This window comes from Cnephaeus nilssonii (assembly GCF_951640355.1).
Source record: "Cnephaeus nilssonii genome assembly, chromosome: 11".
NCBI lineage: Eukaryota > Metazoa > Chordata > Mammalia > Chiroptera > Vespertilionidae > Cnephaeus > Cnephaeus nilssonii.
Genome location: NC_137082.1, coordinates 51,269,678 through 51,297,563, shown reverse-complemented (window position 1 = coordinate 51,297,563; position 27,886 = coordinate 51,269,678). Strand labels below are relative to the sequence as shown.

Sequence of the window (27,886 nt, the reverse complement as noted above, 5' to 3'; positions counted from 1 at the left end):
ACCTTCGCGTCACAGGGGTCACCCCCTGGCCCCAGAGCTTCCCTCTCCCGCTTCTGCGCAGGCGCAAGGAAAGCTCTGCAACGCCCAACCCTTCGCGCAATAGGGCATCTTCAGCCAATCAACACCCGCTTTGGGCGGGGCGCGCTGGGGCTGGTGGAGGGTGTCAGTCAAGGGTGGGCCCCTTGAGAGACACGGATTCTGGCCAATCATCGGAGGCCGTCAGCAAGCCGCCCTCTCTGAGGTGCCGCTTGCCCGCCCCAGGCGCCCTCCGGGACCGGGGGGAATGTCCCGGCACTGGCTTGTAGAGACGCGCTTTGCTCCGCCCGGCGTGGCTCCTGTCTGCAGGCCCTGAAGCTCGCCGAGTTCCGAAATGGCCGAGCCGTCGGACAAGGCCGTCAAGTACTACACCCTGGAGGAGATCCAGAAGCACAACCACAGCAAGAGCACCTGGCTGATCCTGCACCACAAGGTGTATGATGTGACCAAATTTTTGGAGGAGGTGAGTTGGTGAGACGCGCGGCGGACCGGGGTTTGGAGGTTCCCTGCTGGGACCTGTGGTTCGCAGCGCGGCAGGGTTGCGGTACGAGGCTGTGCGTGTGCTCCTGAGCCTGCCCAACCCAGTTCTGCACACCTGGGAGAGGTCTCCGCGCCTGCACGTCTCTGTGTACACACCTGTCTCTGCACACACACGGTCAGCCGCCGCTTCTGCGCCCTCTGAGTTTGCGTGCCGGTGTATGCACTCCTGGGAGCGCCCACTTGGGTGCGACCGGAGGCGCATAGGCCCGCGCTGTGGCGGGGGGAGCCGTGGCGGGGCAGGCGTTGCCTTGGGAGCCCATGCGCGGGCGTGTAGGACCGCGGCACCACCCAGCACTTAGTGGGAAACGAAGTCGCGGCTGGATCGGCTTCCTGGCAGAGGGCGCAGCTACGCGGGAGGATGTTGAAAGATCCCTATTTTTCCTGAGTTTGCATAAACGGGATCTTGATATAGAACGGGGTCGTCCACTTCTGGTATTCCCCGAGTGGATTCCTAAAAGGAGCAGGTTGGATGCTCCCGCCCGTGAGCTGTGGGGTTCTCTCCAGAGGGGACTCTGAGGTCCGGGGTGGGCGGGCCGCACCCACACCCACCCGGTGATTGTGAACTCGCCTGATGAGGACTTTGCTACGAGGTACAGAGCTGGACTCCTGGGACTGCGTGTAGGTGTGTGGCTGGCTTTGAAGAAGGAAGGAAGAGGGATCGAGCAGTATAAACGCTGCCAGTGGGACTTGATCCTAAAGCAACTTTGGACATTGTAAAACAACTTCGCTTACGTAAAGGAAAACATTCTTTTGTTAAGATTCTTTGTGTTAGGTTATCATTTTTGCAATAAATTCTTAGGGGCTTTTCTTTGCTACCTTTGGAGGTGTTTTATCACTGTGGGGGAGTCTAAGTCATAAACCTTAACAGTTAATTTCATTCCCCAGACAATAAAAAAGAATGTTTAGTGATGGGAATTCTTTACATAGTTTGAGGGAATAACTGAGATGGAGGCCTGGGCTTAGCTGGATTACAGTTTACATCAAGGGACTGGTTTTGCAGAGAATTTTAAAAAACTGTTTTAAAAAAGATTGGAGTTGATTTTTATCAGTAAGATATTTTTACCACGAACTTGTCAATTGGTGGAGTGCCAGAAGATAAAATAGTGTCCCATTTTTAGTTAGGAGTGGTTTTTAGTTGGAGTCACATCTGATTTTTCCTGCCCCTTATGCTGAACTACAGAGTTTATTTGCCATTAGAGTTTCTTGAACTAGAGTTTCTTGAGCATAGCATCAGGTGTAATTGACACTAAATGTCTACTTGGAACTGTTTCTCTCCCTATGGTATAAGTAATTCTGTAGTTTTAAGATCCAGTGTGTGCTTTCTTTATTCATGTCTATTAAAAAGGATAGCATCTATAAAAGATTAGTGGGCTGTTTTATATTATGAAGCATTTATCATTTCTTTCTTTTTCTGTGGGTTCTGACCTACACATTGTGTTGTACAGGAGGCCTCCCTCGCCTTCCCCCACCGGATGTCAGTCAGTAGCACCCCTCCCCCAATTGTGCCAACCAAAAATGTTCCCAGTTATTGACAAATGTCCTCTTGGGGAGAAAAATCATTCCTAGTTTGGAAGGAGTTCCTGCTCTGAAATGTGTTTTGCGTAACTTTAAGCGTACATTTCTCAGAAGGAGATAATAAGAGAAGATTATTAAACTTTACTCTAAAATATTTACTGTTACATTTCATTGTTTTGGGGCAGGAAGGGGGAATTAGATAATGTTTTTTTGAGTAAAACTGGAATAGCTCCCAAGTAAAATTTGGGGAAATTAGTTTTTATCACTAATGAATACTTATAGTGAGATAACAAGAAACTGCTGTTTATAGTGATTTAAATAAATCCCAGTTTACAGCAGTCCCTATACCAGTAATGGCGAACCTGTGACACGCGTGTCAGCACTGACACGCGTAGCCATTTCTGATGACACGCGGCCGCTGAGGCGGCCGCATGCCGAGGATGAAACATTTGCTGCTCCTGAGGATGAAACATTTGCAAAATAATGTTTTTTCCTCAAAGTGACACACTACCCGAGTTATGCTCAGTTTTTTGGCGAAGTTTGACACACCAAGCTCAAAAGGTTGCCCATCACTGCCCTATACACTGTACTTTTCTCGATTGGTACTGGTACTGTGCTCCCTGTAGTGGCGTCCCTGAGACTTGAGTTTGTGTCCCACTGTTCTCTTCGGGACCTTCCTTCTGATCAGTCGATGTGGTATTTGCTGAGTGAGCTCTTTTAGCCTTCATGTCTGTCAGGACACCGGAGCCCCAGAGGAAGCAGGAATACAGAAAACAATGTTGTGGACAGGAACGGTGACATAGCTGTATTCAGCCATCGGGAGTATCCCTGGAAATCTCACACGTGGGCTCTAGTAAATAGGGCCTCAAGTCAGTGGACTGGAGTGGAAAGGGCCTGATCGGCTCACAGCAGGGCTGGATTTAGGTAGAAGAGGGAGGAGGCTGATACTTCGGAAGTAGACCTACTAGAAGGAGCGCAGCATGCAGAGGGGAGGACACCCGCTAGCCTGTTCTAGCTGGAATCCCCAGCACCAGCTTTCCCAGGACATCCAATCCCACTTTTGGGGGAATGTCTTCCATTTGCCATCTTTACTCTTTGTTGTCACTCTCTGTGACATCTCTGCTTAAGGCAGGGTCCTAGTCTTTGGCTTCCCACCCCAGCAGGACCATCCTAGGATCCCTGCCCCTGGCTTCCTGCATCTTAAACACACACCTTCTCCTTCACAGGACTGCAGGATGCGCTGACAGGGGTTCTTCCTTCTTCCTCAGTCCTCCTGTTCCATTACTTTATGAAGCCATTGCTGAGTATCTCATCCCTACTTTTGAAACAAAGAAGCCCAGAAGATGTCTTCCCTCATTCTCCTTCCCCTTTCTTCTGTCATTTAAAAGCTCCAGAAATTCATGAAGACTTTGCATCCTAACGAAAGAATATTCTGTTTTCACTAACTTACCTAAATAGGGAAGGTTTGTTGGGAGTGGGTGGATGGGAAAGGCTTCCTACCTCTAAAGTGAACTTTTAACTATGGACAGGATTCTTTATCCTATGAATTCACCCATCCATGTGGACAACATGGTTTCCATGGCATCATTCAGAATACCATAGATTATATGCATGTCTATGTTTATGTTGAGAAAATGCATAGTTGATGGGTAGAAGAGGGTCCTGGTCTGCTGCCTATACTCTCTGTGCCTCAGATGCCTTATTTAAAGTAAAATGGGAAGATGGTAATAGTGCCAACTTCATGGGGTGATTATAAGAATTAAACAAAATAATGCTGGTAAACGCGTAACACGGTCACAGGCACAAGATCCGTGCAGTAATGCAGACTGCTACATCAGCCGGGTCAGGGTGGGGTGCTGGCTTTCTGTAGCATCGGATGTAGCTGAGTGCTAATATGAGATTTTAAGTAAAGGTGTATATCTGGCAGGTGCTATTGAAACAAGAGAGTGTTATTAAAAAATTATATTCTCCCAGTTAAGAACATAGGTGAAGTTTCTTAGTTGCACAACAGGCTCTGTCTCCTGAAACAATGGCCTTAGAAGCTGTTTTCATGTTCGAAAGGACGGTAGACACCTGAGAGGGCTCAATGTTAGTGGCCAGCTAAGTAGCAGCAGGTGTTGAGTTACTATCGGATACCAACCTGCAAGATTATAAACTTAGTTGCCTAAGTATTTTGAACTATTTTTTTTTTATCTTTCAATCCTGAGTTCTAGTTTTTTAATTTATACTGATGAAGTTGGGTCAGTTCATATGATTATATTATTAGTAAGGTTGATGAGTATAGAACATTGAAGGGACATTATTGAAATGAAAATGTAGGCACTTGAAGCCAGGAAAAAAGGATGGTTTACTTTTCTCTTTCTGTGATTTGGGCGGCAGCATTGACTCAGCTTTCGAAAGAGCCGTGAAGGGAGAGAAGGCGTCGCATAATCAATGACAGCCAGTAGACATTTAATTTGTGAAATGGGCATGTTCCTGAAAAATGTTATGAGCACAATGCTGTTGTGTCCAGTTGCCCCTCCTTTACATGATGCAGATGGAAATTGGTTTCTCTAGACTAGGAGTCCTCAAACTTTTTAAACAGGGGGCCAGTTCACTGTCCCTCAGACCGTTGGAGGGCCGGACTACAGTTTAAAAAAAAACTGTGAACAAATTCCTATGCACACTGCACATATCTTATTTTGAAGTAAAAAAACCAAAACGGCAAAAACACCCGCATGTGGCCCGCGGGGCCGTAGTTTGAGGACGCCTGCTCTAGACCATTTCTGGGGACCCTGGGGTTATGATGCTTTCGATCTGTGTCTTGGCTGATCCTTAGCATCATGTGCCTCATAAGGCTGCTGGCTCCAGACTCTCTTTTGCTTTCATCATCTTAGGCAGTGACTTTATAGCAGCTTTTGTGGTAAGGACTTACTTTTTGTTACTGTCCATTGAACATGGCTGCCTTCTTTGCAGAGACCAGTGGTTCTGAGCCTGGGGGACCTCAGTGCTCCTGGGATCCAAGAAGAGACTGTGGGTGCCCAAAACTCAGTGTCCTTAATTTTGAAAAACCATATATCTTAGCCCTTGATAGGGCTGTGGTATATAGGGCTAAAATCTGAAATGCCTTTGCTTTTCGCAAGGAAGTTTGATAACATTCTAAATCTCATACTACTACAAAGCCTCGGTTGCCAATTATTTAACCTATGTAGTTTGGTAAATAAAACTAGAAGTTATGAAATCCATAGGAGGAGAATATAAAGAGACTCTGGTGTTTAAGTGGCTCAGGCATCACGGGTGAACAGTAGCAGTCTCACAGGCCATTGGGGAATGTAAGCCTGTGGGCAGGGCTACTTTTGTAGGTTCTACATAATTTTTTTTTTCTTTTGGTAACTTTTTGCTACTTTTGAGAAGAGGTTTTTAATTTGTTTTTTTGTTTGTTTTGTTTTGTTTTTGGTTGCTTTTTTATTGTTTCAAAGCAAACACTCGAGATTGCCAACTTTTGTTTTTATGTATCCTTAAGGTAGATGGAAATTCTAAATTGAAGGGAGCACAAACTGTGCAGGCCGTTGTGGGTAACTCAAGGAGTAAATAATGCTCATTTCTCCTTAATGCAGCTATCTGTTATTCTAAAAGTTCTCCAAACCACAGAATATAAGCAATAAGTACCTTGTACATTTTTAAAATTTAATTTATTGGGGTGACATCATTTAATAAAATTTTACAGGTTTTAGGTATGCAATTTTATAATACATCATCTGTATATTGTAGTATGTTCACCACCCCAAGTCAAGTCTCCTTCCATCACCATTTATCCCCCCTAGACCTTCTGCTACCTCCCTCCACCTCCCCTTTCCCTAGGATAAAATCACCATACTATTGTCTGTGTCTCTGAGTTGTTTTTTGATGTTTGTTTGTTTTTGCTTAATCCTTTCCCCTTTTCCACTTAAGCCCCAACCCCCTCCCCTCTGACAGCTATCTGTCTGTTCTCTGTATCTAATGGAGTCTGAACAGCCTCTGTCCCACTAGTCAGTTGTGGGACAGTGTTGGATGGGGGTGCAGAAAGCTGGATCTAAATCTTAGATCTATTGTTGAGGTGATTGGAGCAAGTCAGATAAATTCTCTAAATCATTTTCTTCCTTCTTAAGCAGGGAGCATTCTGCCACCTGAATCTACCTTAGACTTGTGAACACTGGCAGGAATAATATATGTGAAAACACTTGGGAAAGTTTGGAAATCTTTTAAGTTAAAGTTTACTTATAAATTAAGTGTTTATAATTATGTCCCCGAGGTGCCCACGTCGGTCACACCAGTGACCACAAGGCCCACAAGGTAGCCAGGTCCGCCCTCCCAGGTTCAGTTCTCTGTAATACCTGAGAGGCTTGATTGATTTCCCACTTCCTCTCCTGAATTACTTGGGTGTGTATTTTTGTCAGAAGGGGAAATGCATGGAAACATTTTTTCCAGCCCCTTTAACATGTAAATTCTCTTAAAAGTGCAACTACAGCGAGTAATGCCTTGTTTATGCTAACATGAGCCACAGTTGTCAGCAGCAGTCCGTGTCCAGGTGCTCAGAACAGTGGCCAGAGGCAGCAGACTCAAGGGGGCATTTAAACAGCAGCGGCTCAGAGGTGTTCTCCACATCTTAGTGTGTGCTTCTCCCCCACCCCACCCACCCCCATTACCTTTGAACTTGTTTTCTTGGAAACATCCCGTTAAGTGTATTTATTAACTGGCTCCCTGTGTCTTTTATCAAGTTCCACATGGGACAGGAAAGTGAGTTGAAGACGTGGGTGGGAGAAATCAGGCCAGGTCAGTAGTATTTGGCCTGTGCAGCCTTGTGGTAAGTGACCTTTGGTTAGGGAGAGCTGATGTCTCATGGATGATGGCAAAAAGTCATGTTCTTCCATCCCCAGAATTGTGTTCTGGTCTGCCCATGAGGACGGCATGTCCAGAACAATGACATTGAACCAGCATTGATGGTGGGGAGGGAGGCGGGCGGCGTTTACCTCCCCTAGGGCCCGTCAGCGGTTTTCTGTGTCTGGCTCGCAGGGCGGGCAGCCTCTGTCTCTTCTGCAGTGACGGCCTGGATGTGCCTGTTTCTACCTGCGTCTTCCCACGCCTGCTGTTTTCTCAGTGGCAGACCTGAACAAAAACGGGCCAGGACACAATATATCCAGCCTGCTCCTCCGCCTCCCACCTTCTGCAGAAAGTATTAAATCACTGTCATTCACACTCCCTCCCTAGCAGAAATCCCCGGTGGGCTAATATTATTTGTGATAGCAATGGACACTCACTGAGCATTGATGGCCATTCCGTGTGTGCTAGATGGTGTGCCAAAACGCATAAAACCCCCTTTGCATCTGTACTGTTAATTCTGAAAATAAGCCTCTCAGGTGGGTAGTGGTGGTGCTGGTGCCTTTTTTAAGGAAAATATGGCTTAGGAGCCTCCGTTAATTGCTCAAATGACACAACAGGTGAGGATTGAAAGCCAGGTTTTCAATCCAGGACGTGGGACTCCCCAGTCCGAGTTCCTTTGCTGTCTCTGTGACACGGGCGTGAGACCGCAGGCATTTTTGAGATCACTAGCAAAACTGTAAAAGAAAAAGCCACCCTACCTGTACACAGATGCCATCATTTGCTTTGAGATTTTTCTCCCCGTATCCAGAGTTCTCTGTAGGAACCAGGAAGAAAGCAAAGGGAAGTTGTGAATGGAAAGATTTGAACATAAAGAGAACGCTTGGAAGGTAAAGAGGGGGCTAATAGTGCCTTTCTTCCCATCTGCTGTCATTTCCCGTGTTTCCTTCTAAAAGGTGAAGGAAATAGCCGCGGCAGCTCTTCACAGGGGGGTCTAGAAGGAAAGAAAGACCTGGAGGTCTTCAAGGCCTCCGTTCCTAACACAGGGCATCTGGGTGGTGCTGAGAGTCAGTGTTGTGCTGTTTCAGAAAGAGCTTGTTTGCATGTGTGCTGGGTGTCTGAAGAGGGCCCATGCTTTCAGGAGGCCTGTTACATCACTGGCCGGCTCAGGCCGCTCTGAGGGGAAGTCTGATGAGGCTCCTGCTCTGATGAAGTCCGTCCGTCGGTGGGCTCAGCTAGTGCTGGCCCGCCCCTGCCCACCCCCTCGCTGGTTGTGGGTCCTTGTCCTCTGTGGGTAACGCTCTCTCTCTCTCCTTGTCTGCCAGTGCCCCCATTCCACTTCAGTATCGCCTCCAGGCCCTGCAGGAAGTCTGTCCTCTGAGCTTCCTCACGCTGCCCTCTGTCTTCGAGTCCCTGCCATACATGTCAAGGACTTCTCTCCCATGTCAGAGCACGTGTCCTGACAGAGCCTTCAGGATCCCACTGCTTCCATCGCGCTGATGGTTGCTCAAGTTTTCATGTTGAGTGACATGTTATTATGACGTTAAAGAATGTAATTTCTGGAAGAAAATCAAAACAGCTTTATCTTGTGGAAACAGCTTATCATTTCTCTGCTTAGCTCCTTCCCTCTGCCTGGTGTATATTCCCTTGGTCACCCCCCTCCTTCAGGCCACAGCTCAGTGTCGCTTCCCAGAAAGGGGAATTTTCTGTCACATCATCGTCCTATTTCACTTCTCTGCTAGCACTTCAGGCAATGTTTGCATGTTTCTTGTTTGCTGGCTGCCATTCTCCACCAGACAGCAGCCGCGAACTTCTTCCTCACTGCCCTGTGTCCTGGCACATAGTAGCTGCTCAGTAAACATCCCTTCAGCTGGGAGGGGACAGTCCGGTGGAGGAACACAAAGCAACCTGTCCTCTGTTACCATCTTATTTCCCTTTTCCTCCCTGTTTCCCACACAACTGGCACATACTTGTGTTATTATGATGTGACCTTTTCTAAAAATAACCAAGAATTTTGCTTCTCTCTTTCAAGGAGAGAGAATTGTAATAGCATTCTGCAGAACTGCCAGCTCTCTAGCTCACAGCTGCATTATCTCTCTGTCCTCATCCTAATGGCCTCTAAAGATGACCCCCTGTAGAAAATGTCATTGTCCTTATGATACCTGTTTCTGTTGACTCTCGTCATTTGGCTCTGTGCCTCGGTAGAATCAGGCCAGTTGATTTAATCCATAGAAAAGCACTTGAAGATGAAGGTGGGTGGGGGTGGGACGAAGGGGGTGGTGCTGGATGTAGCCTTCAGCATTTCGGGTCAGGAACTGTACCAGGTCTGTACAGGTTCTTTGTGGCAATATCAGGTGGGGGTGAGGAAGAAAGGGAACTCGATATTACTCAAATGGCTATTATATGCCAGGCATTCTACTAATCATATCATCTACCCTTCTGTGCAGTTTAGGAGGAGGGAGTTCTTGATACTGGGGAAATGGACACTCAGAAGGATCAGTACCTTCCTGGGCCTCTCTTTGAAGACATGGCAGAGCTGCACCTTGTGTTCCTGGTCCGGTCCCGCCCAGCCTGGGCTTTTTCCATAGCACGGGGCGGGCTGGACCCAGAAGCTATGCCTACCGGAGAACAATCCATCACTCCTTCTAGAGCATGACATGGGAACCGGGGGAGTATAGGAAGGTGGGAGCCCATGAGGGGTCAGGCAGGTGTCACAAAGGGGAAAGTGCTTGCCGTGAGGTTGGGCTAATATGTGACTAATGAGGGGTTTCATGTAGCTTTAGATAAGTGATATGGGAAAGTGTGATTTATAAAGTAGTTGGGAGGTGATAATGTGCTTAATTCTCCTTTCTGATTGCCTCCCCTAATCCAATAACAACAAGTGAAAAAAACAAAACAAAAACAAAACTAACAAATAGTTGTCGACTGAAAAATAATACCGACTAGGTGTCTTGTCATCAAAAAGGGTTTATTTGGACTGATGAGCACAAACAGATCCAGAGACAGAGAAACATCGATCAGACCATCAAACCTCAGAGGTTTGGGGAAGGAAGGGGAGGGTGGGGGTAAGGGGGAGAGGTCAACCAAAGGACTTGTATACATGCATATAAGCCTAACCAATGGACACAGACAACAGGGGGGTGAGGGCATGAGTGGGAGGGATGTAGGGGGGGGGGGCGAATGGGGGAATAAAGACACATATGTAACACTTTAATCAATAAAGAAATTAAAAAAAAACTTAAGGAAATACAAAAAAAAAAAAGGGTTTATTTGGTAAAAAGAAAGAAAGGGTTGCAACCCAGAGCACACAGACATGGCAGCCAAGTGCACACTCTGGCCTGCGTGCCAGGCAGGAGAAGGAGGTTAAGGAAGGGGAAGTTAGGACTACAGAGCTTTACTATAAACATTGTTTTGTCTGTAGGGTTCCTGTGATTAGTGGAGTATGAGAACTTCTTAAGCCCAGCTCCTCCCACAGACCCTCCACACTCTTTGTGTTTGCTTCAAGTTCCAGTTGGTCTTCATCATGCATTTTTATCCCTGTGAAGTGGGTTACGCACAGCACCTGCAGTTCTCCAGGGTGCCACTGTGTTACTGCCTCTGGGTCTTTGCAATGTCCTTTCCTTTGTTAAAACGTCCCCACCCGCTCACCTGGTGAACAACTCCTGAACCTTTCCCACCTGAGCCTCTCCCTGACCCCCTCTCAGCCTCCTGCTCCAGGGCGAGTGGGTCCCTTCACCTGCTGTGCTGGCTCCTGTACCTGGGGCTGCTGTGTGTAGCTGCTACTTGTCTGCCTGCCTGTCTCTCCCCTGGACTGTAACCTCTAAGGCCAGGGCCGTGGCTTCCCCATGGAGGTAACAACCCAGCTGGCCAGGGGACTTTGCAGATGTTTCCAGCTGGGTGAACGCACACAAGGGCCTTGTTGTAAGTTTCATCCCATAATCTTCAACGTGAGACAGGGAGCTGATGCTCCCCAGCCTGGTCCTGAGCTTTGACGATTCAGCTCGAGGGGCATGCACAGCCCCAGGCAGTGCCATGCAGAGGTGCCCCTCTACGGAGTCCATGTGGGGGCCGTGAGCAAAAGTCTGGAGAACCCAGCCAGCTTCGAGGCCCTTCATTCTTTGCCTCCTTGGAAAAACAGCATCTGGAAATGATAGAAAACATGCGGTTAGGATACTTATTTTGTTCCTAATCTTTTTAAATCGTTCACTTTCCACACTCCCTTGAGTTGTTCTCATCTTTGGCTTCATTATTGCAAATAATCTCTGCGCACACATTGTTCTGCCTAGTCATTGTTTACCACACCTGTTTTGGCAGGGCTAAGTGTTTGGATTGAAAGGTACTCCAGAGTTGGTGGACTTTGGGCTATATAACAGTACAGCTAAGTGGAAAGGTTTTTATTGTCGTTTGTTTTTGCTTAGTTTAAGCAAGCTCTGGGGGGTGGGGGTATGGATTTAGAGTACATGGTGACACCGAGTGGACTTCTGCACACCCTTCTGCATTTTTCGGAGACAACCTGGTAGCCAGGTAGTTACCTGCACTAGGAGAGGGAGAGAGAAAGAGAGAGAGAGAAGAGAAGAGAAGAGGGGAGGGGAGGGGAGGGGAGGAGAGGGAAGGGGAGGGGAGGAGAGGGGAGGGGAGGAGAGGAGAGGAGAGGAGAGGAGAGACCTTTGAATCTTAGTGATTAAGGCTCAGGAAGGCAGCACAAAGTTTCTTGGTGTCTAGAAGAAGTGAGACAGATTTTCCTCTAAATTTCCAAAAGGGAAATGTATGAAGAAACTTTATTTCTAAGGCATCCTATCTAAAGTCACTTTGTTCAGAAGCATAAAAATGGTCATTTAATACACATGTTCCAAAAAGAAGGGGAGGCCGAATGAGGCTAGAAACTGGGTTCTGGGCCTGTTTCCTTCATGAACTGTCAGCTTGACGTTGGGCTTATTTTCTCTGGGTCCCCCATCTGTGAGTCTCTGAGGTTCTTTTAAACTCTGAACTTCTGGGATTTTAACCTTCGGCCTGCCTCAGGCCTGCCCTTTTGAGCGAGATCTCCAGCTGAGTGTCATGCTTTTGTTGCTGTCCCACAGAGGAGGTGGAGGCGGTTGAACTTTCCGGAAGGCTGCAGCCTGTGCCAGGGGGAGGGGGTGGGGATGGAGAGGCCCTGTGCTGCCCCCACTGGTCAGATGTCTGTCTGCACTTGGAGTCTGTCCCAACAGTGATCCTGTGATGTTTGAGTCACGCTGCTGTTCAGGAACTCCTTATTGTCCGCCCTTCCCCATGAGCTCTCACAGCCCTCCCTCATTTGGTTCATTCTAACCATCCAGCTGTGTTAGTCAGGGTCCTCCAGAGAAACAGAAGACAGGACACACACGATCCATAGAGTGTAAGGGATTTATTATGAGGAAGGTCAGGAAGTCCCAGGTTGTGCTATCTGCAAGCTGGAGACCCGGGAGAGCTGGTGGGCCACTCCGTTCAAGTCTGCAGGCTGAGAGCCAGGGGAGCCAATGAGGCAAATCCCAGTTCAAGGGCAGAAGAAGGTGAGATGACATGTCCCAGCCCTATCAACAAGGCAGGAAAAGAGGGACAGATTCTCCTTTTCTCCACCTTGCCTTTTGTTCTATTCAAGCTCTCCTGGATTTGAGGAAGCCCACCTAAAGGGGAGGTCACCTCGTTTACTAAGTTCTCCGATGCAAATGCTAATCTCATCTAGAAATAACCTCCCAGACACACCCGGAAATAACAGTCTGAGCATCCCCTGGACAGTCAAGCTGGCTCACAAAAAGAGCCCTGGCACAGCCTCACGTATTTTGCTTTATTCAGATGTACCTCTTCACTCACCCAGCTCACGAGCACATGTCAGCCCTTCAGCCTCATCCCTGCTCAGGTTCCTCTTGAGATTTCTCATCTGTATCTACTTTGTTCATCCAAATTCTAACCTATTTTTAAAGCTATCTATGAAGATAACCCAATTATTAAATATTGGATATGTTAAGATGGTCCCTTAATATTTCTTCAGTTGTTTAATGTATGTGAAGACCATTGTCCTAATTTGTTTTTTTAAGTTTCTCAACACTTGGGAATATGTTTATTTGCATCTTTTATGTGCTTTCAGGACTTTAGTGTCTGGCACATGGTATTTGACAAATGATGGATGTAGTAATTAGAATTAAGCTCAGAAGAACCACAAACAACTGTGCTTAAACAAGATAGAAGTTTGTTCACCTGTCGTGAAGAACAAGCTTTCCAGGTGTGGTGTGCAGGCTGTGCTCCATCAAGTCCTCAGGGCCACACTTCTAGCCCACTTCCTGACCATTTCTAGGGTCTGGCTCTCATCCCAAGTTCAGAGGCAGCCTCCGCATTCCAGACAGCAGAATGAAGAAAGGGGTGAAGAGAAATGGTAAAGGGGGCACACCACTCTAGAAGGGAAGGCTTCCAGAAGATTCTTCTGACACTTATACCTATGTTTCATTAGCTGGGATTTAATCACATGGCATACCCAGCAACAAGGGAGTCTGGGGGAAAAATCGCTATTCTACTAGTTAGTAGCTATTTCTCAGCTAGAAGTTTAACTGTTTGGGGAGGGAGAAGCTGACAGAGCTAAGAGCAGCTTGCCCCGCTGATGTGGTTTTGCACCTGGGTACCCCCTGGACTATGTAGATGTTGAAGCTCTTTGTGAGAAATTCAGGAGGACTTCTATTTGCCTGCAGAAATTCACCACTGTAGATTTTTGAGTAGGTACATGAAGTGGTCAGAATGGTATTTGAGGACGAATATTCTAGCAGATGTAGAAGGTGGTTAAAAACCATGAGGGTTGGAGAGAGGAAGACCTGTCCCATCCATGGCTGGAGCTGTGAACTTGATGGGTAGCGTTCCCTGCCCTTCTCCCCCCCCCCACCCCCCCGCCGGCTCTATTTACAAGCATGCAAGGCTTTCTTGCCATGTAAACAAGATCTTCCAACCATTGGCTTTGAGATTTTATCACTTGTTTTTTTCAAAGCCACTAAAATTAGGGATTCTAGGAGTTAAGATCAAAGACTAAGTAAAAATAGTATTCTGTATCAAACCTAAGATTATCTCACTTATGAAACTGTTGGGGCAGAAAAATAACTTCCTTCCACCTCAAGGTCCTTCTGACTGCTCTAATAATCAAATTCACATGAGACATTAGCAGAAAGAAGGCAAATTCAAGTTTAATAAGATGTATACCTTCTGTGTATATGATAAGAGACCCAAGAGCAGTAACTCGCCAAAATGACGGAAGCCAGCACCTTAAATACCGCTTTCACCTGAAGATAGAGAAGGTGTTGGAGGTGGTCAGTTATGGGAGGTGACAAGGAAGAGCACAGTAGACAAGAGTAAGATTATTATGTAGATGTAAGACCTGCCTTCTGCACTGATGGTGAACAGCCGGCCTGGTACTGTGAGGGAGACACCCTTACAGATGGAGGCTTCCCTTAAACATGTAAAAATCGTTTCACAGCTGTAACGTCTACTTGCTTTTCAGAGCTTCTCGCACATCTGCTGTTGCTTACAATTAACCAGTGTAAAATGATCAATATCCCAAAGAGGCATGTTTTGGGGTGGTAAACTTTGCTCACCTCTTTTGTATTAAAGGGGAACATAACTAGCAAAGGTGATGCCAAAATTATAATTTAAACTCATCTTTATATTTTGAATAGAGAATCTAAGGAACTGTAAAACGGCTGTAGAAATAAACAGTAGGAATGAAGAATGGGCCAGGAGAGTGTTTTCACTCAGTAATTAGTTTCTGAATTAATGTAGTTGCAGACTGTGTATTTGAGTGTGGAATGACTGATTTTATTCACATGTTCTGTCTCCTTAAGATTATTGCCTATATATCAAGAATTTGTTGAAATCATCTGCATCAGGAGTAGTATCTAAGTTTTTTATCTTGCCAGTTTTTAGAGATAATTTTTAGTGTACATCATTAAATATGAAATAGAATTTTCCTGCAATTTAATAAATCTTGGATGTGGTGGAATCTATAGCAATGCAGTTATTACTTTATTATTTCTCTTTGGCCTCATTCGAAACAGGATTTGAGGCACCACTCACAGTGTGTTGACTATAAATCTTGGTCTCTTCATACAGAAGTAATGTAACCCAAGACCATGATCCATCAAGTGTGCTTTCTCTGTATCTGAACCTGATCTGTTTGTGCTGGTTTGCTCCGGTGAAGCATCTGCTGCTATTTTAGTCTGATAGTCTTTTTTTTTCTTTTTTTCTGTGCATGAGAAATTGGACTCTTATTTTCATTTGAAAAGTGTTGCATGTTGCATATGTTACCTCTCTCGCTACTAGTTATACCGAAGTAGGTTAGAAGATGGGGAGCCGGCAACAGCCCTTTGGGGTCTGGCCTTCCTCGCTTGAACAGTTCAGATGTGACCTCAGTAGGACATGGGAGGATTGTCCATTGCGTTTGGGTCATGTTTTTTGTAATGACTTAGGGTATAAACCATTGAATTTCGTAGTGTTAAACGTAGGGCACCGTCTTCTCAGTGAGATTCTTGGAACTTTGGTTATGAATAAAGCTTATCATATGGTCTCTGAGGCGAGGCTGTGAGTGTGGGGCCAACCCTGATAACCTTGTTCTCTCTCCCGCAGGAAGCAGGAGAACAACACCTGCACTCAGTATTTATCCTATTAAAGCAAATTCTTACCACTGCAGTGTATTTCGAAAGAGGAAGGGTAGATGGGATCATGGCTCTGTTGGCTTCACAGGTGAAGAGGGACATGTTAGTCATTGGTTTTAAATATGTGGACTTTTCACAGCAGGTAACTCAACTGTGTTTACCGGAAACACTGTGGCACTGCTAATTAAACATGAAAGGAGAAGCTGAGCTTGTTCTGTTTATTAGCATTGTCCAAAAGGACTGTCAGTATTGCTTCATCATTATAGGTATTTGGTGCCCAGTGAAAAAAATTTACCAAGTTTATAATATGTTCTTCCTTTTTGGGCTCTTAGTTTTGTGTGTGTTTTTGTTTTTAGAAAACAGGGGATACACCTTTTAGATCATTGAGCCCCACACAGGCTCAGCGAGTGCCATTAATTGGAATGACCGACCAATCAAGAGGGAAGGGGCGACCTGCCCTCCCATCTGTCAGGCATTGGGCATATTGAGACATACAGTGAAGTCCTCAGGCCTTCCTTTGTTGCCTGTCCTTCCACTGGAAGGACCTATCCTTTTCTTGGCTTTATTGATACTCATTTACCACTTTTTGTTTTCTGCCTTATTTGCATTTCTCTCATTTTTGTATGTGTCTGATAGACACGTAACTTTAATAAATTCTCAAATTCACAAGCACAGTTACAACTATATTTCTCACATTACATAAAGTGTAACTGAAAAAGACTTTAAGAGACCACTTCAGACCTTTAGTGATTGTAAAAGGAGGACTAAAGCCATAAAATTATTCATTTATGTTAAATTAATATAAATAAACTGAAACCAGCTGCATCACTCAAGGCTTTATTGCATTGTCATTATACAGACAAGAACTTCTTATTCTTACCCTTTAACACCCCACGGTTGGCAAAATTGTAATACTGGTGAGACTCGATCCTGAGACCTGCCACACAGAAGAGTCGTCTGGTCCTTGGCCAGCTTCAGCTTTGATGTTGGCCACTCCTTGGATAAGTCAGTTGACAGAAACTTGACAAGGGGTGCTGTGGTGTGCCCTGTCTGTCCCTCACCATCCACCTCCTCATCTCCCACTGCCTCTCGCCTGCCCTAGGCTCTCATCACCCTCTGCCACCCTCGTCTACATAAGCTCACTGCAGTCTCCCAAATCCTCTCCTGCTCTGACAGCTGCTGTCCACGCTGAAGACAGGGTTTTAGTTTTTAAATGACACCTGATTTTGTTACCTTCCCTTCTTAGAGCCTCTCAATGACTTCTCGTTGCCCGAAGGATAAAGCTGAGAACCTCTGAAGAGGCCTGAGCTTTGTGTGCCCGCCCTGCCCTCTCCACCTGCCCTTCCTCTCTGGTTCTGGACCCACCTGCTCCCTCCTCTCTGGGAAGTTCAGACACACGGTCCTGCCCCTCACTCAGCCTCTTGGTGGCTGTACACCAAGCATGTCAAACTTGTGGCCTGTGGGCCGCAGGCTTTGTTTATTTGGCCCATGTTAGCCTTTGAGTTTGACATGCTTCTCAGAGCACTGGTTTTCACTTGAGTTGTAATCACGGAGAGTTTCTAAGCGATTGTCAGGAGCCCTGACATGGGCTCATGGTGGAGCCTGGCATATTTGTTCTGTGGCACGTGGCAATATGTGGTGTGCGTTGAGTACACAATAAGGCAAATGGCACATTATTTTCCCAAGTTCACATAGGGGGAGTAACCACTAGGCATACTGTCTCCGTACCATGTATCATCATCTGCTTTTTGTCTAACAAAGCTGTGTGCATAAGGTCACAATCACCATTTTCTTTTTTAAACTATTCACACATATGCATATGTATACCCAGATTTCTCTGGATGGCAAGATTATGGGTGATTTAGGTGATTTTTATTTTTTTTGTGTGCTTTCCGATTTTTCTGTAATGTAGATGGATAACTTTTATAAATAGTAGAGGAAAAAAATAAGTAAATTTGTTTAGCACTAGATATGTTTACACAAAAGGAGAAACAGGTTTCAAAACAGAATAATTGTCCACATTTCTAAAGTGTTATGTGCCTTTACATCTTCCATTATTGGGAGGAATTAAAACGAGACTGCAGTCAGTTGTGCAAGGGAGAATTGTTTTCTTTGGCTATTGGATACTTACAGGTGCTTAGCTCAAGGGCAGGTGAATTTGATCTGAGGTAATAATGAAACTCAATTTAAGAAAGTTTTTACCCCTGAAAAAGTATTTAGGATGATATAACCAAGTACTTTCTTTTTATTTGGCTGACTCCTTCCCTTGCCTTCACCCATATCCATGACTGGGCCCAAGTGTCAGTCTCCCCTTCATGACCATCCTTGGGTTTTGCCAATGAAAGCAGCTAAGAGCACTGAAATGCTTTGATTACACAAATGGCTCTTTCCACCCCTTCCCCGTGTAGAATTGAACTCCTTCCTCTTTGCTCCTGCTCCCTATCAATGACATGTCCCTATGGCAGCATCTTGAGCAAGTCACTATGATATCCGATTGCTTCACTTTTCCTTTTGACCAAAAGGTAAGTTCTGCAAGAGGCAGGGGACTCGCTTACCTGCCCATCATGCTATCCCCTCTCTGTACTTGGCAGGTACACAGTGTACTTTTCAAAGATGAATTACATCTAAGGTAATGGTGTAGGTTCACACTTAGACCTACGAGGTCAAAGGGACAGGACTCAAGAAAAATAGATTAGATAAAGAATGAGAAGAGCAATTTTGAGAGCTTTATGGAAAAGTAAAGAGGGCATTTGCCAAAGGATTGAAAATATCTGCCTAATGCTGTTATCGCCATGTGAATAACCCGGAGAAATGAACACCATTGGAGACGGGTTCTACCATACTTTCAAGAAGGTATTTGAATACAAGTGAGTATATTGTTTTCATCCACATTATGGATGAGTTATACTCACGCGTTGTCATCTGTGACTTCTGGAATAACCTATTTATTTAACCAAATAAACAGGCCACTTCCTTGATCTCATTTGCTTGGAAAAATATTTACTTATTCTTATGTCTATGTGTCTTTTGAACAGCATCCTGGTGGGGAAGAAGTCTTACGGGAACAAGCCGGAGGGGATGCTACTGAGAACTTTGAGGATGTTGGGCACTCGACGGATGCTAGGGAATTGTCCAAAACATACATCATCGGGGAGCTGCATCCAGTACGTGCTTTTTGGGGGCCTTTACTTCTTTTTCTTTAAGGCTATGGGTTGACATTACCCAAATCTGTAGACGTGCAGATTTAAAAAGGAGTAAAGTAGAACAATTCCTCCCGATTTTACAACACCATTTTTGTCAGAAACTAATTGCCTAGAAGTTTCTTTGCATTTCCCTGGTTGCATTTCCCATTGGCATTTAGAGTCAGAATCCTCTAACCCTGAGGCCATGCCCTGGGGACAGTGTGTCTCAGACCCTGAAGGGTCACAGAGGAGCAAATTTTAGAAAGTGGAGGGTATAAACCCAGTATAATTTTATTTTTTATAGTTTTCTTTTTTGACCAAAATATTTTTTTTGACCAAAATATTTCTTAAGAATCCCCCTTCTAGTTTCATTAGTTTGAGACTATTGTATTCTTAAAAAATTATTTTAATTTAGAAAAATCAGCTCTATTAAATGAGTAGACTCTGCCTTCTATAAAACTTCACCCCAGATCTTTGGGACCATCCCCGCTGATGCTGGTTCATGGACCGGCCTTGAGGAAACACTGGCCTTATTCAGCTTTTATATCAAGCCAGGGCTGTAATAGGAATGCAGGACCTTCAGTGGCATTTGTAAATGGCCATGTACAACTTCGCTAGTCTGTCCACTGAAGTTATCAGAAAAATAGCTGCAAACTTGGACAGCGTCCTGAGCAGTGGGCGCTCCTGCCTTGTGGTGCGTGAGTGAAGAAGAGGAGAGAGGAGGCTCTTTAGGGAAGCCTGCAGATGGGACCGTTGTAGAGCACTTCCACATTTCCATTGAGTTGGCAGGTGGGGTTTGTGGTGGTTAAGAGATGGTACTTGGAGAAAATAGGCTTCATTTGTCTGGAGATTTTATTCACCCACATACTTTCATCTTCATACTTTACCAAAGGGGGGCAGTTTTATGGTAATCAGTGGGGCCTGCCCTTAAAAAATGTTCCATTCTGTTCTTACTCTCTCTTCCAAAGCTTGTGAGGGTAGAGCGCTGGCTTTTTAGGCTGTGACAGCAGCATTTTTGTCTCTTCTGCCTACAGGATTCACCTGTGGTCCGTTTTAGATGCACTTTATTTTAAACTGACTCAGCCAGAGGTTTAAGTAGATTCTGACACTAAGATTGGGAGATTGCAGGATTTTACTAAGGATATCACACAAATTGTACACACACATACATATATATACAATGAATATACACATGCACACATACATACACATATATACACACAATGCATATACACATAAACACATGGATATACACACAATGTGTATATACATACACACATACATATATACACATGCACAAATACATATATACACAATGCATATACATATACATACATATATATACACAATGCATATACACATAGATATACACACAATGCATATACATATACACATATATATATATACAATGCATATACACATAGATATACACACAATGCATATACATATACACACATATATATATACAATGCATATACACATGTACACACACATACATGCACATACACACATCTCAAAGGCAATTTGAGAGGATGGAAGGGAGGAATCTGATTACTCAGCTGCTCCCTGAAGTAAAGATCAGAATCAGAGTCTAGTAAGTGCACACACATCAACAAATAAGTATGACTATCATAGATGCTGTTAGAAACTTGGAACTCTAGATCAAATACCTTTCAGCACTTAATCTGCTAACAATTTTTGCAGTCAAGTCAGCGGGATCAAACTTTGTGTTTAGCAGCCTAGATAGATGAACCTGAAAAGGTAATTACTGAACAGTAACATTTTTTAGAAATTGCAGTAAAATGCGTACTTTGGAAATGGCGCATTTGTAGACGTTTCCATTCTGTAATGTATCTTGTTTTTTATTGCAGGATGACAGACCAAAGATAACCAAGCCCACGGTAAGTGTAACTATCTTGATATCTCGGTGGCCATAGTTATTGCCACTGTATCTCATCCCTGAAAACTGGAGGGCAAAGGTCTCTTACTGACCTGACTGAGGCCAGCACAGGTGTGTTTCTAGGTTAAATGAATATGTAATCTGTTGGGTTGGCTCAACACACTTTTGTATTTGTATAGCCCAGTCATTATATTTCATTAGGATAGTCGTGTGTTCTTGTCATAAACTCTCAATACCTAAGATAATTTTCCCACCATGATTATCAGTGGATAACTTTTGAAGAGCTAGTTCCTTTTTATAACTCGCACTATGCCTCTGGAGTGAAAGATTTGACTCAGCCCTATTTTCAGAGAACTTAAAATCTGATTGAGCTGAGGTCTTAATGCTTAAACCTTTGAGGACACTTCCCATGTCTTCATCTCCACATCTCTGGGGCATAAGTAGATGTTCAGTAAATCCTGGATAAATTTAATGTTATTTAAATTAAATGATAACTTTTTGGTGCATTTTTCCTTAGGAAAGGAAAATAATTCTAGTGATACTAATTTTGTGCCAGGTTCTCTAGCCCTTCTCTCTGAGGTGGTCATCTCACTCATACTTGAAGATAAATTCAGAGTAAGAATTGTGACAACCGCCCAAGTCCCTGAAAGTTCAAGTGGGAAAAATAGTCCTGGGCCTGTAACTAAAGGACTGTGGGGGAAGTTTGCTTGAAACAAATGACAGAAAGTATACTTTTTCTTTTTTGGTTTATTTTCTTGGTTTTATTAGAGAGAGCACAACAGCAAGACTTCACAGGGCTCGTGTTAGGATCTGGTGAACTCATTTACCAGCTGCTACTGATAAGACATTGTCTAAATTTAATCTACAAGAAAATCAAGCAGTTAATCCAGCAGAGCATAAAGGGCCACGTTTACCTTGGCAATCCAGATAGTACAGTGAAAGTCTGCGTGATGCCGTTTCATTTATATTCTCTCCTTTCCCTATTCAAGGAAGGCTTAAGTTCAATGTTTTTATCTTTGGGAAGATAAAAAATGGACGTCAGACTTTGAATTGCCTCTGTAACAATTGTTTAGAATCCTTGCTGTTGGTTCATAAGGCTTTAGCACCTTTTTTGAGGCTGCTTTTTGGAATGCCGAAATTCTGCGGTGTATGAAGTTTTTGCTTTTTCTCCAAAGCTTGTCAGGGAAAAAGTATAATTTCTCCTGTTAAGCGCTCTGTATTGAGTAATCTTGGTGCGAATCATTTGGCTATAATCAAACAAGGATTTGCTAAGGCTCAGTACGTGAGCTTAGATCTAATGCAGGTCCAACCATTTCATGCCTACCAGCAGAAAGCACCAATTAGGGCTAAGGTCTCCCATTGTCACTGCCTTATTTTTGAAAGACAGACTCTTTTCTCCTCTGTCTGCTTTTAGAACAGATGTGGCCTTGCTTACATTAGAGCAGAACGAGAGGACTGTGGGACAAGAACTGGCTCTTTTTCTTAGAGGCTGAAAGCAAATTTCGTGAGAGGAAATACGGGACCACTGTTCTAGACTTGCCTTTCATGTGGTCTGGTTTGCCAGAAGAAGAGAGTGTCCTTAGATGATTCTTTTGTTGTGAGTGTCTGTATAACCATCCGTCTACCTCCAGACTGATAAATGTATGCTGTGGTCTGAATTTTTGAAATGTTGCCTGCTTAACATAGCTAGTTGAATTGTGAAATAAGATGAACCAAAGATTATGAGCTTGATTCTGCCCAAAGGAAAGTATAATGTTAAGTTGCCAAAAATAAGGTCTTTGCAGACATAGAAATGATGCATTTTAAATGAATAAATCTATATCCAATTTGCTTACATGGAAGATATTAGTAGTTGGGGTGCCTTTTCTTGGTTGTAGTTGTCAAAGCATTGCTGTATGTATGACTTTATTTGGTTCTCAGGCATCCCTGAGAAGGTGAAGATTCAGGTTCCAGGGAAGGTGACACTCAGACCTTGTCCCAAGTTTGACCTTGTCCAAGGTCGCACTGCAGCACCAGGGCCACCACCCATTTTAGGTTTGACAGTTGCAGATGCTTAAGCTTATGTAGGCTCTCGACTTCACATGAAAACCATTAGTCTGACAGTATTTTTAGGAAAGAGTTCCAATTAAGGAATTGGCTAAGTTAGAACCTATAAATTAGATGACTTTGATTTGCAAAAGCTTGATGGCCTTTGCATGTCTTTATATAGAGCTTATTATGTACTGTTTAGAAGTTGCTGGGAGGTAGCTTGTTAACCTGCTTGAAATTGAACCCCTCAAGGTCACAGAGTGAGTGGCAGAGCCTGTAACAAAAACCATGGTCTTTTCTCCCTGTTTGTGGTTGACATATTGGTTAGTTACATACCAAAGCCCAACTTAGTCCCTTCAGAGCATTGGGCAGGAAAGACCATTTCCTTTTTCATCAATGGGCTAATTGGTAATTCAAACTTGCTTTATTCTCAAGCATCCTGGGGTAAGAGCCTAACAGTTAACAAGCAATCAAAATCGCATATGATCTCTTAAAGGTCAGCTCTGTACAATTTCACTGTTGCTGCTGGTGGTGAGGAAGTCCCAGTGGTGTTTGAGCTCAGGCCGTGTGGGCGGAGGGAGGCCAGGCCAGCTGTGTCCACAGAGTTGCCAGCATGTTCGGTCAAGTGCATGTGCATGTGCTCCGTGTAACAAAGTAACGGATGCGTGTTTGCCTGCTGTTCACTATTTCAGGACTAACTTTCTGGTGTGACAATAATATTTTGCCTTAAATGAACTGTTCTGTTTCAGAGTTGATTATGTCTTCTAATAGCCAACTAATATTTTTGCATATTCCTCTTCTAAGAATCTTTGTTAACTTTATTTATGATATATAAAATTTGAAAAATCACCTTGCAGTAGTTGTGAATACTCGTTGTAGTCTCTAGGATTGAACATTGCTCAAAAAGATAAGAAATGTAAAGTTTACTTTTTTAATGATTTATTCCTCCCCTCCTCCCCCTCCCGTGTCAGGAATCTTAACGGCCATGTTCCCAGGTTGGTGGGTCTCTGAACTGCTTTGCTTGCTCATCCCTAACAGGTGTCCGCCCTTCGGCGGCAGCTTCAGCGTGCCTGCTGTGTGGAGCTTCGCCTCAATGCAGACCTGCACACTGCCGGTTGTGTTGCTAACGGTTTTTTGTTCTGCGCTTTGAGACCCTGCAGAGATGAAATGCTGCTGCTGCCTTATTTATGGCTTCCTTCCTCTGCAGTTCTAATGCTTTTGCTGGTGTGGATTTCAAAAGAATGCTTCTTAACACATTTGCAAGCCTGGAAAAGTTTCTGAGTCACGAGGCCTTAGTCATTCGGCTGTTTGGGGAAGTGTGCATTTTCCAGAGCCATCTCAGTTCACTTTCCCTGTCTGACAAGAACTCTCGGAAGCTGCTGGGAGGTAGACAGGCTAGAACTGTGACAGACCCCAGCACACAGGGCGTCCTGTTCTGGAGGATCTGGGGTGACAGTGTGAGGTCAGTCCCCAAGGCCTCCAGGATCTTTCTAGAACTGTCTTGTCAGAACAAAAGAAAGGTTGCCCAGCGTGTTACAATTTAAATGGTGGATCTTAATTTTTTCTTTTTGGTTGACACGTCCTTTTAATATAATTTGGGGACACTTTTACTTCATATAAGATTTGAATAAAATAAATGTTTTTATTGAATGTTTCATTCATGATTTTGAAGAATTAAACTTTCTTCCTAAAGGTAATAATGGGGTTGTGTGTGTGTAATCATAGCTGTTGTCCTTTTCTACATTAAACTATTCAGATATCTGTTGTGTACAGGATCTTTTTGTAGCCTATTAGTTTTTAACATTTTCTTTCAAATTCTCTAGGTTATGTTCATAAGTAATTTAAATGTAGATCATTCTTAAAATTCTTCAGAAAAAATGTTGAAATTAGGCATTTTAGTGAAAAGCAGTGTATGATGTAATTTTCCCTTTCAATATCTTTTTGAAGAATGCAGTAGATGAATGTGATCTTATTATAAAACCGGTTTTTCAGTCTGTTGTTCCCTTTAACTTATTTTACTTTTTCTCTGTGTTTCAGGAAACTCTCATTACTACGGTTGACTCAAATTCTAGGTATGTGGTAGTTTCCTCTTAAAATTATTGTGATCAGAAGGCTCCTAGAATCAGAGTTGGACTAGAGACCTGTCCCTGACTTCAGGGCCTCTCTGATGCTCGAACTTTCATGGAGCCCCCCTCAGTGGAAACCAGGGGTCACCTCCACTCAGCACCCAGCCTGCTCAGGGCATTCCCTCCTCAACTGCACAAGCTCACACCTCGAATCTCGCCCTCCAGCTGCTCCTACCCGAGGGGACAGACGGAGCAAACCAGTCTCCTTTCCCCACAGGGCAGTCCAAGGGCCACACAACCTTTTAATCTCCAGGCAAACATTGTATCTCCTTCCTCATTTGATGTGTGGTCAGTTCCTTAAACTGCAGTGATTCTATCTGTCTAAGCATGGCTCAGCTTTTCGTGTCCCTGAAATTGAACCCTGTCATCCAGGTGTGGCCCGAATCACTTGTTCCGTGGACTGGATTTCTTCATTTTAGTCCAAGATCATGGGAACATTTTTGGCAGGTCTGTCATAATTGACTTGTATAATTTCCACCATATAAATATATATTTTGGACCCGAGCTCAAAACCACAGATTTATGCCAATTTTATTTCACCCTGTGAAAGTTAATTGCCTGGGCTGTTGGTGTTCTGGTCCCTTCCTTGCCTCCGGGCAGTACCCCACCTTACTCTTCACTGCCACATTATTCCTTCCAAAAGGGAAACTGAAACCCCACCAAGATGAAAATCACACTTGTGATCCTTCTGCAATTGAAATCTTTATACTGACTTGGTCTTTGAATGGGTTGATGTGTGCAGAGGATTGAAGGATGGGAAATGTGTGGCAAAAAATGGACGTATACATAGGTATTATCTGGCTTTATTCAGATTCTAAAACCTATGTGTTAATTTCTGTTTCCTAAGAAATGATAGGTTCACATCTAAATTAAAGACCTCCCTAGCTCTGCCCCTGATTTGATCTGTAAGCTGTTATTTATAGTAGGTCCAAAATTCTCTGCCTCAGGACTGATCACTAGGTCAGTTAGTCATTTTTGTGAACTTACAACTGTGGGCCACATGTGGTTTCTTAACACGCTAAGTCTACTACATGCGTGTAAAGATTAGATTTTTCCAAACAGAATACAATCTTAATCACCCTATGGTTCAAAGCCCTTACCTTTCCTTCCAGCTCAGGGTGCCGGATTTGCCCTTGGCCATAGTGCTTGCCCAAGGCTCTCCCAAAAGGGGAACCTTGTCCTTCTGGTTCTCAACCTAATGCTGTTTTAAGTTCTTAATGAATGTCTGAAACTAGAATAAAACCTGTAAGGACTATTCCCTTTGTGAGCTTGTGACACGTAACCCAGAGTTGATGTCCTTTAGGTAAGTCACCAGTCCTAAATCGTAACATCTTTTCGGGGAGTAATTCATAGCTGTTTGTATACTTTTATAGAAGGAGATATAAGTGGAACTGGGGGTGGGGGAGGAGGTCATTAGTTTTCTTATAAAGCTAGAACTATAGTGGAATTGGCCCGAATGCCAGCTCACATCACTTTTAGCAACTCAGAGTGGTCTTTCATGGAGAGGTGAGAGACGATTTCCATGGTAACTGGAAGGTGCAGAGACTGTGTCACCTGCATCAAACACCATGAAGCATCATTGCTGTTCCTTTCCAGCTGGTGGACCAACTGGGTGATCCCAGCCATCTCCGCACTGGTCGTGGCCTTGATGTACCACCTCTACATGGCGGAAGACTAAACACCTCCACAGAAGCCAATGGAAGAAAAGGCTGCCTTGGATCAGGAAGAAAGAAGCCAGTGTTAGCTGCTTCGATGAACAGAAACCTTCACCTGAAAAATAATTTTAATACACCTGTTTCCCTCTCCTACGTTAGAAACAAGCCAAGCCAAAAGAACTGTTCTGTTCTGTCTACCCTTGAACTTTCGCATTGTGCCTTCTTCTTCATCAACTTCTTTTCAACGTCCCATGACTACGGGATTTACTCACTGTAGGCATGATCTTTCAAAAATGCACCTGGCTTTTCAAATATACCACCCTGTGTGCCTGTCGATGTGGGATGTAATTGTCTTTAATATTTCAAATCTCTGATTGTCTAGTGGAGTCATTTAATGTATTAATTAAATGAAGGTTGTATGACGTGAAGGTTTGTATGATGTGAGGAAGGGAATATCTAGTTGAAAACTTGGTATTGCATGTTTCCCATTTAATTTCTTTCTCAAGGAAATTAAGAAAGGCCCTGGATATGATAGCCTAAGGATTTCTAAAAATTATTCTACCTGAAATATATGATCAAAAGAGAAAGTGGAGACTTCTTCTCTGTTTTGATTAAAAAATACCAGTAACAAAAAACAAACTTGAGACCCATGAGAGGACATTACAGCTGTCCCTTCTCTCAGCTCCAAAACATCAGTCCAAAGTTTTCGGTTATATAGGTTTTCAAGGTAAAAACTGTTTATGTATTCTTGTAAGGAAATGCTGATTTTCTAATCCATAAAAACACACATTTGAAAGAGATTGTGGGACATTTGGAATCTGATGTCTAAAGGCATTGAGCTGTTGGAGATGAGCCTTGGGGGATCTAGCAGGGCTCCGAGGACTGAGGGGCTCATCTTTGATTATTTTCTCCGCCCCATGCCTTTTGTCTTTCAAAGTGGAAGCTGGGGGATGAATCTGTAGCCACTCAGTACTCTAGTTAGCTGTGACTGTGCAAGTTTACATGGGCATGCAAGCTGACTACAGAGGTGAGGGTTCTTCAGAAACCACTGACACATTGAAAGGAATTTATTTTTTATTTTTTTTTTTACTACAGAGCATAAATTTTTATAACCATTGACATGTATCACCCTTTGCCTCTTCTGTCACTGAAAGTTAAAGTTGGAGCAAATCTAGGGGGTGGGGAAGGATGCTGTATCATGTGGGAATCCTTTACTCAGATTTCAATAAACGCATGCCTGGAACAAAATCACGCCTCCTGTGATGGCCTTGTGGTGCTGACGTTCCCTCTGAGTTCCGGGACATCATCGACATCAGAGTCCGTGGACTCTGGTCCACACGTGCTGCCTTGGCTTAATCATGGGTAGCTAAGGAGCGAACTAGAATGACTGTTAGGACCTGCATTCCTCTTTTTGACACTCATA

General features: G+C 44.0%; 1 protein-coding gene across 1 annotated transcript; it reads left to right on the top strand.

Moving 5' to 3' along the window:
- Positions 1 to 258: 258 nt before the first annotated feature.
- On the top strand, positions 259 to 26,885 carry CYB5A (cytochrome b5 type A). Its single transcript, XM_079783845.1, has 5 exons — positions 259 to 499; positions 18,608 to 18,736; positions 20,626 to 20,655; positions 24,720 to 24,754; positions 26,405 to 26,885. The coding sequence occupies exons 1-5, from the start codon at positions 371 to 373 to the stop codon at positions 26,484 to 26,486; spliced, it is 405 nt and encodes a 134-aa protein (XP_079639971.1). The 5' UTR covers positions 259 to 370; the 3' UTR covers positions 26,487 to 26,885.
- Positions 26,886 to 27,886: the final 1,001 nt, after the last annotated feature.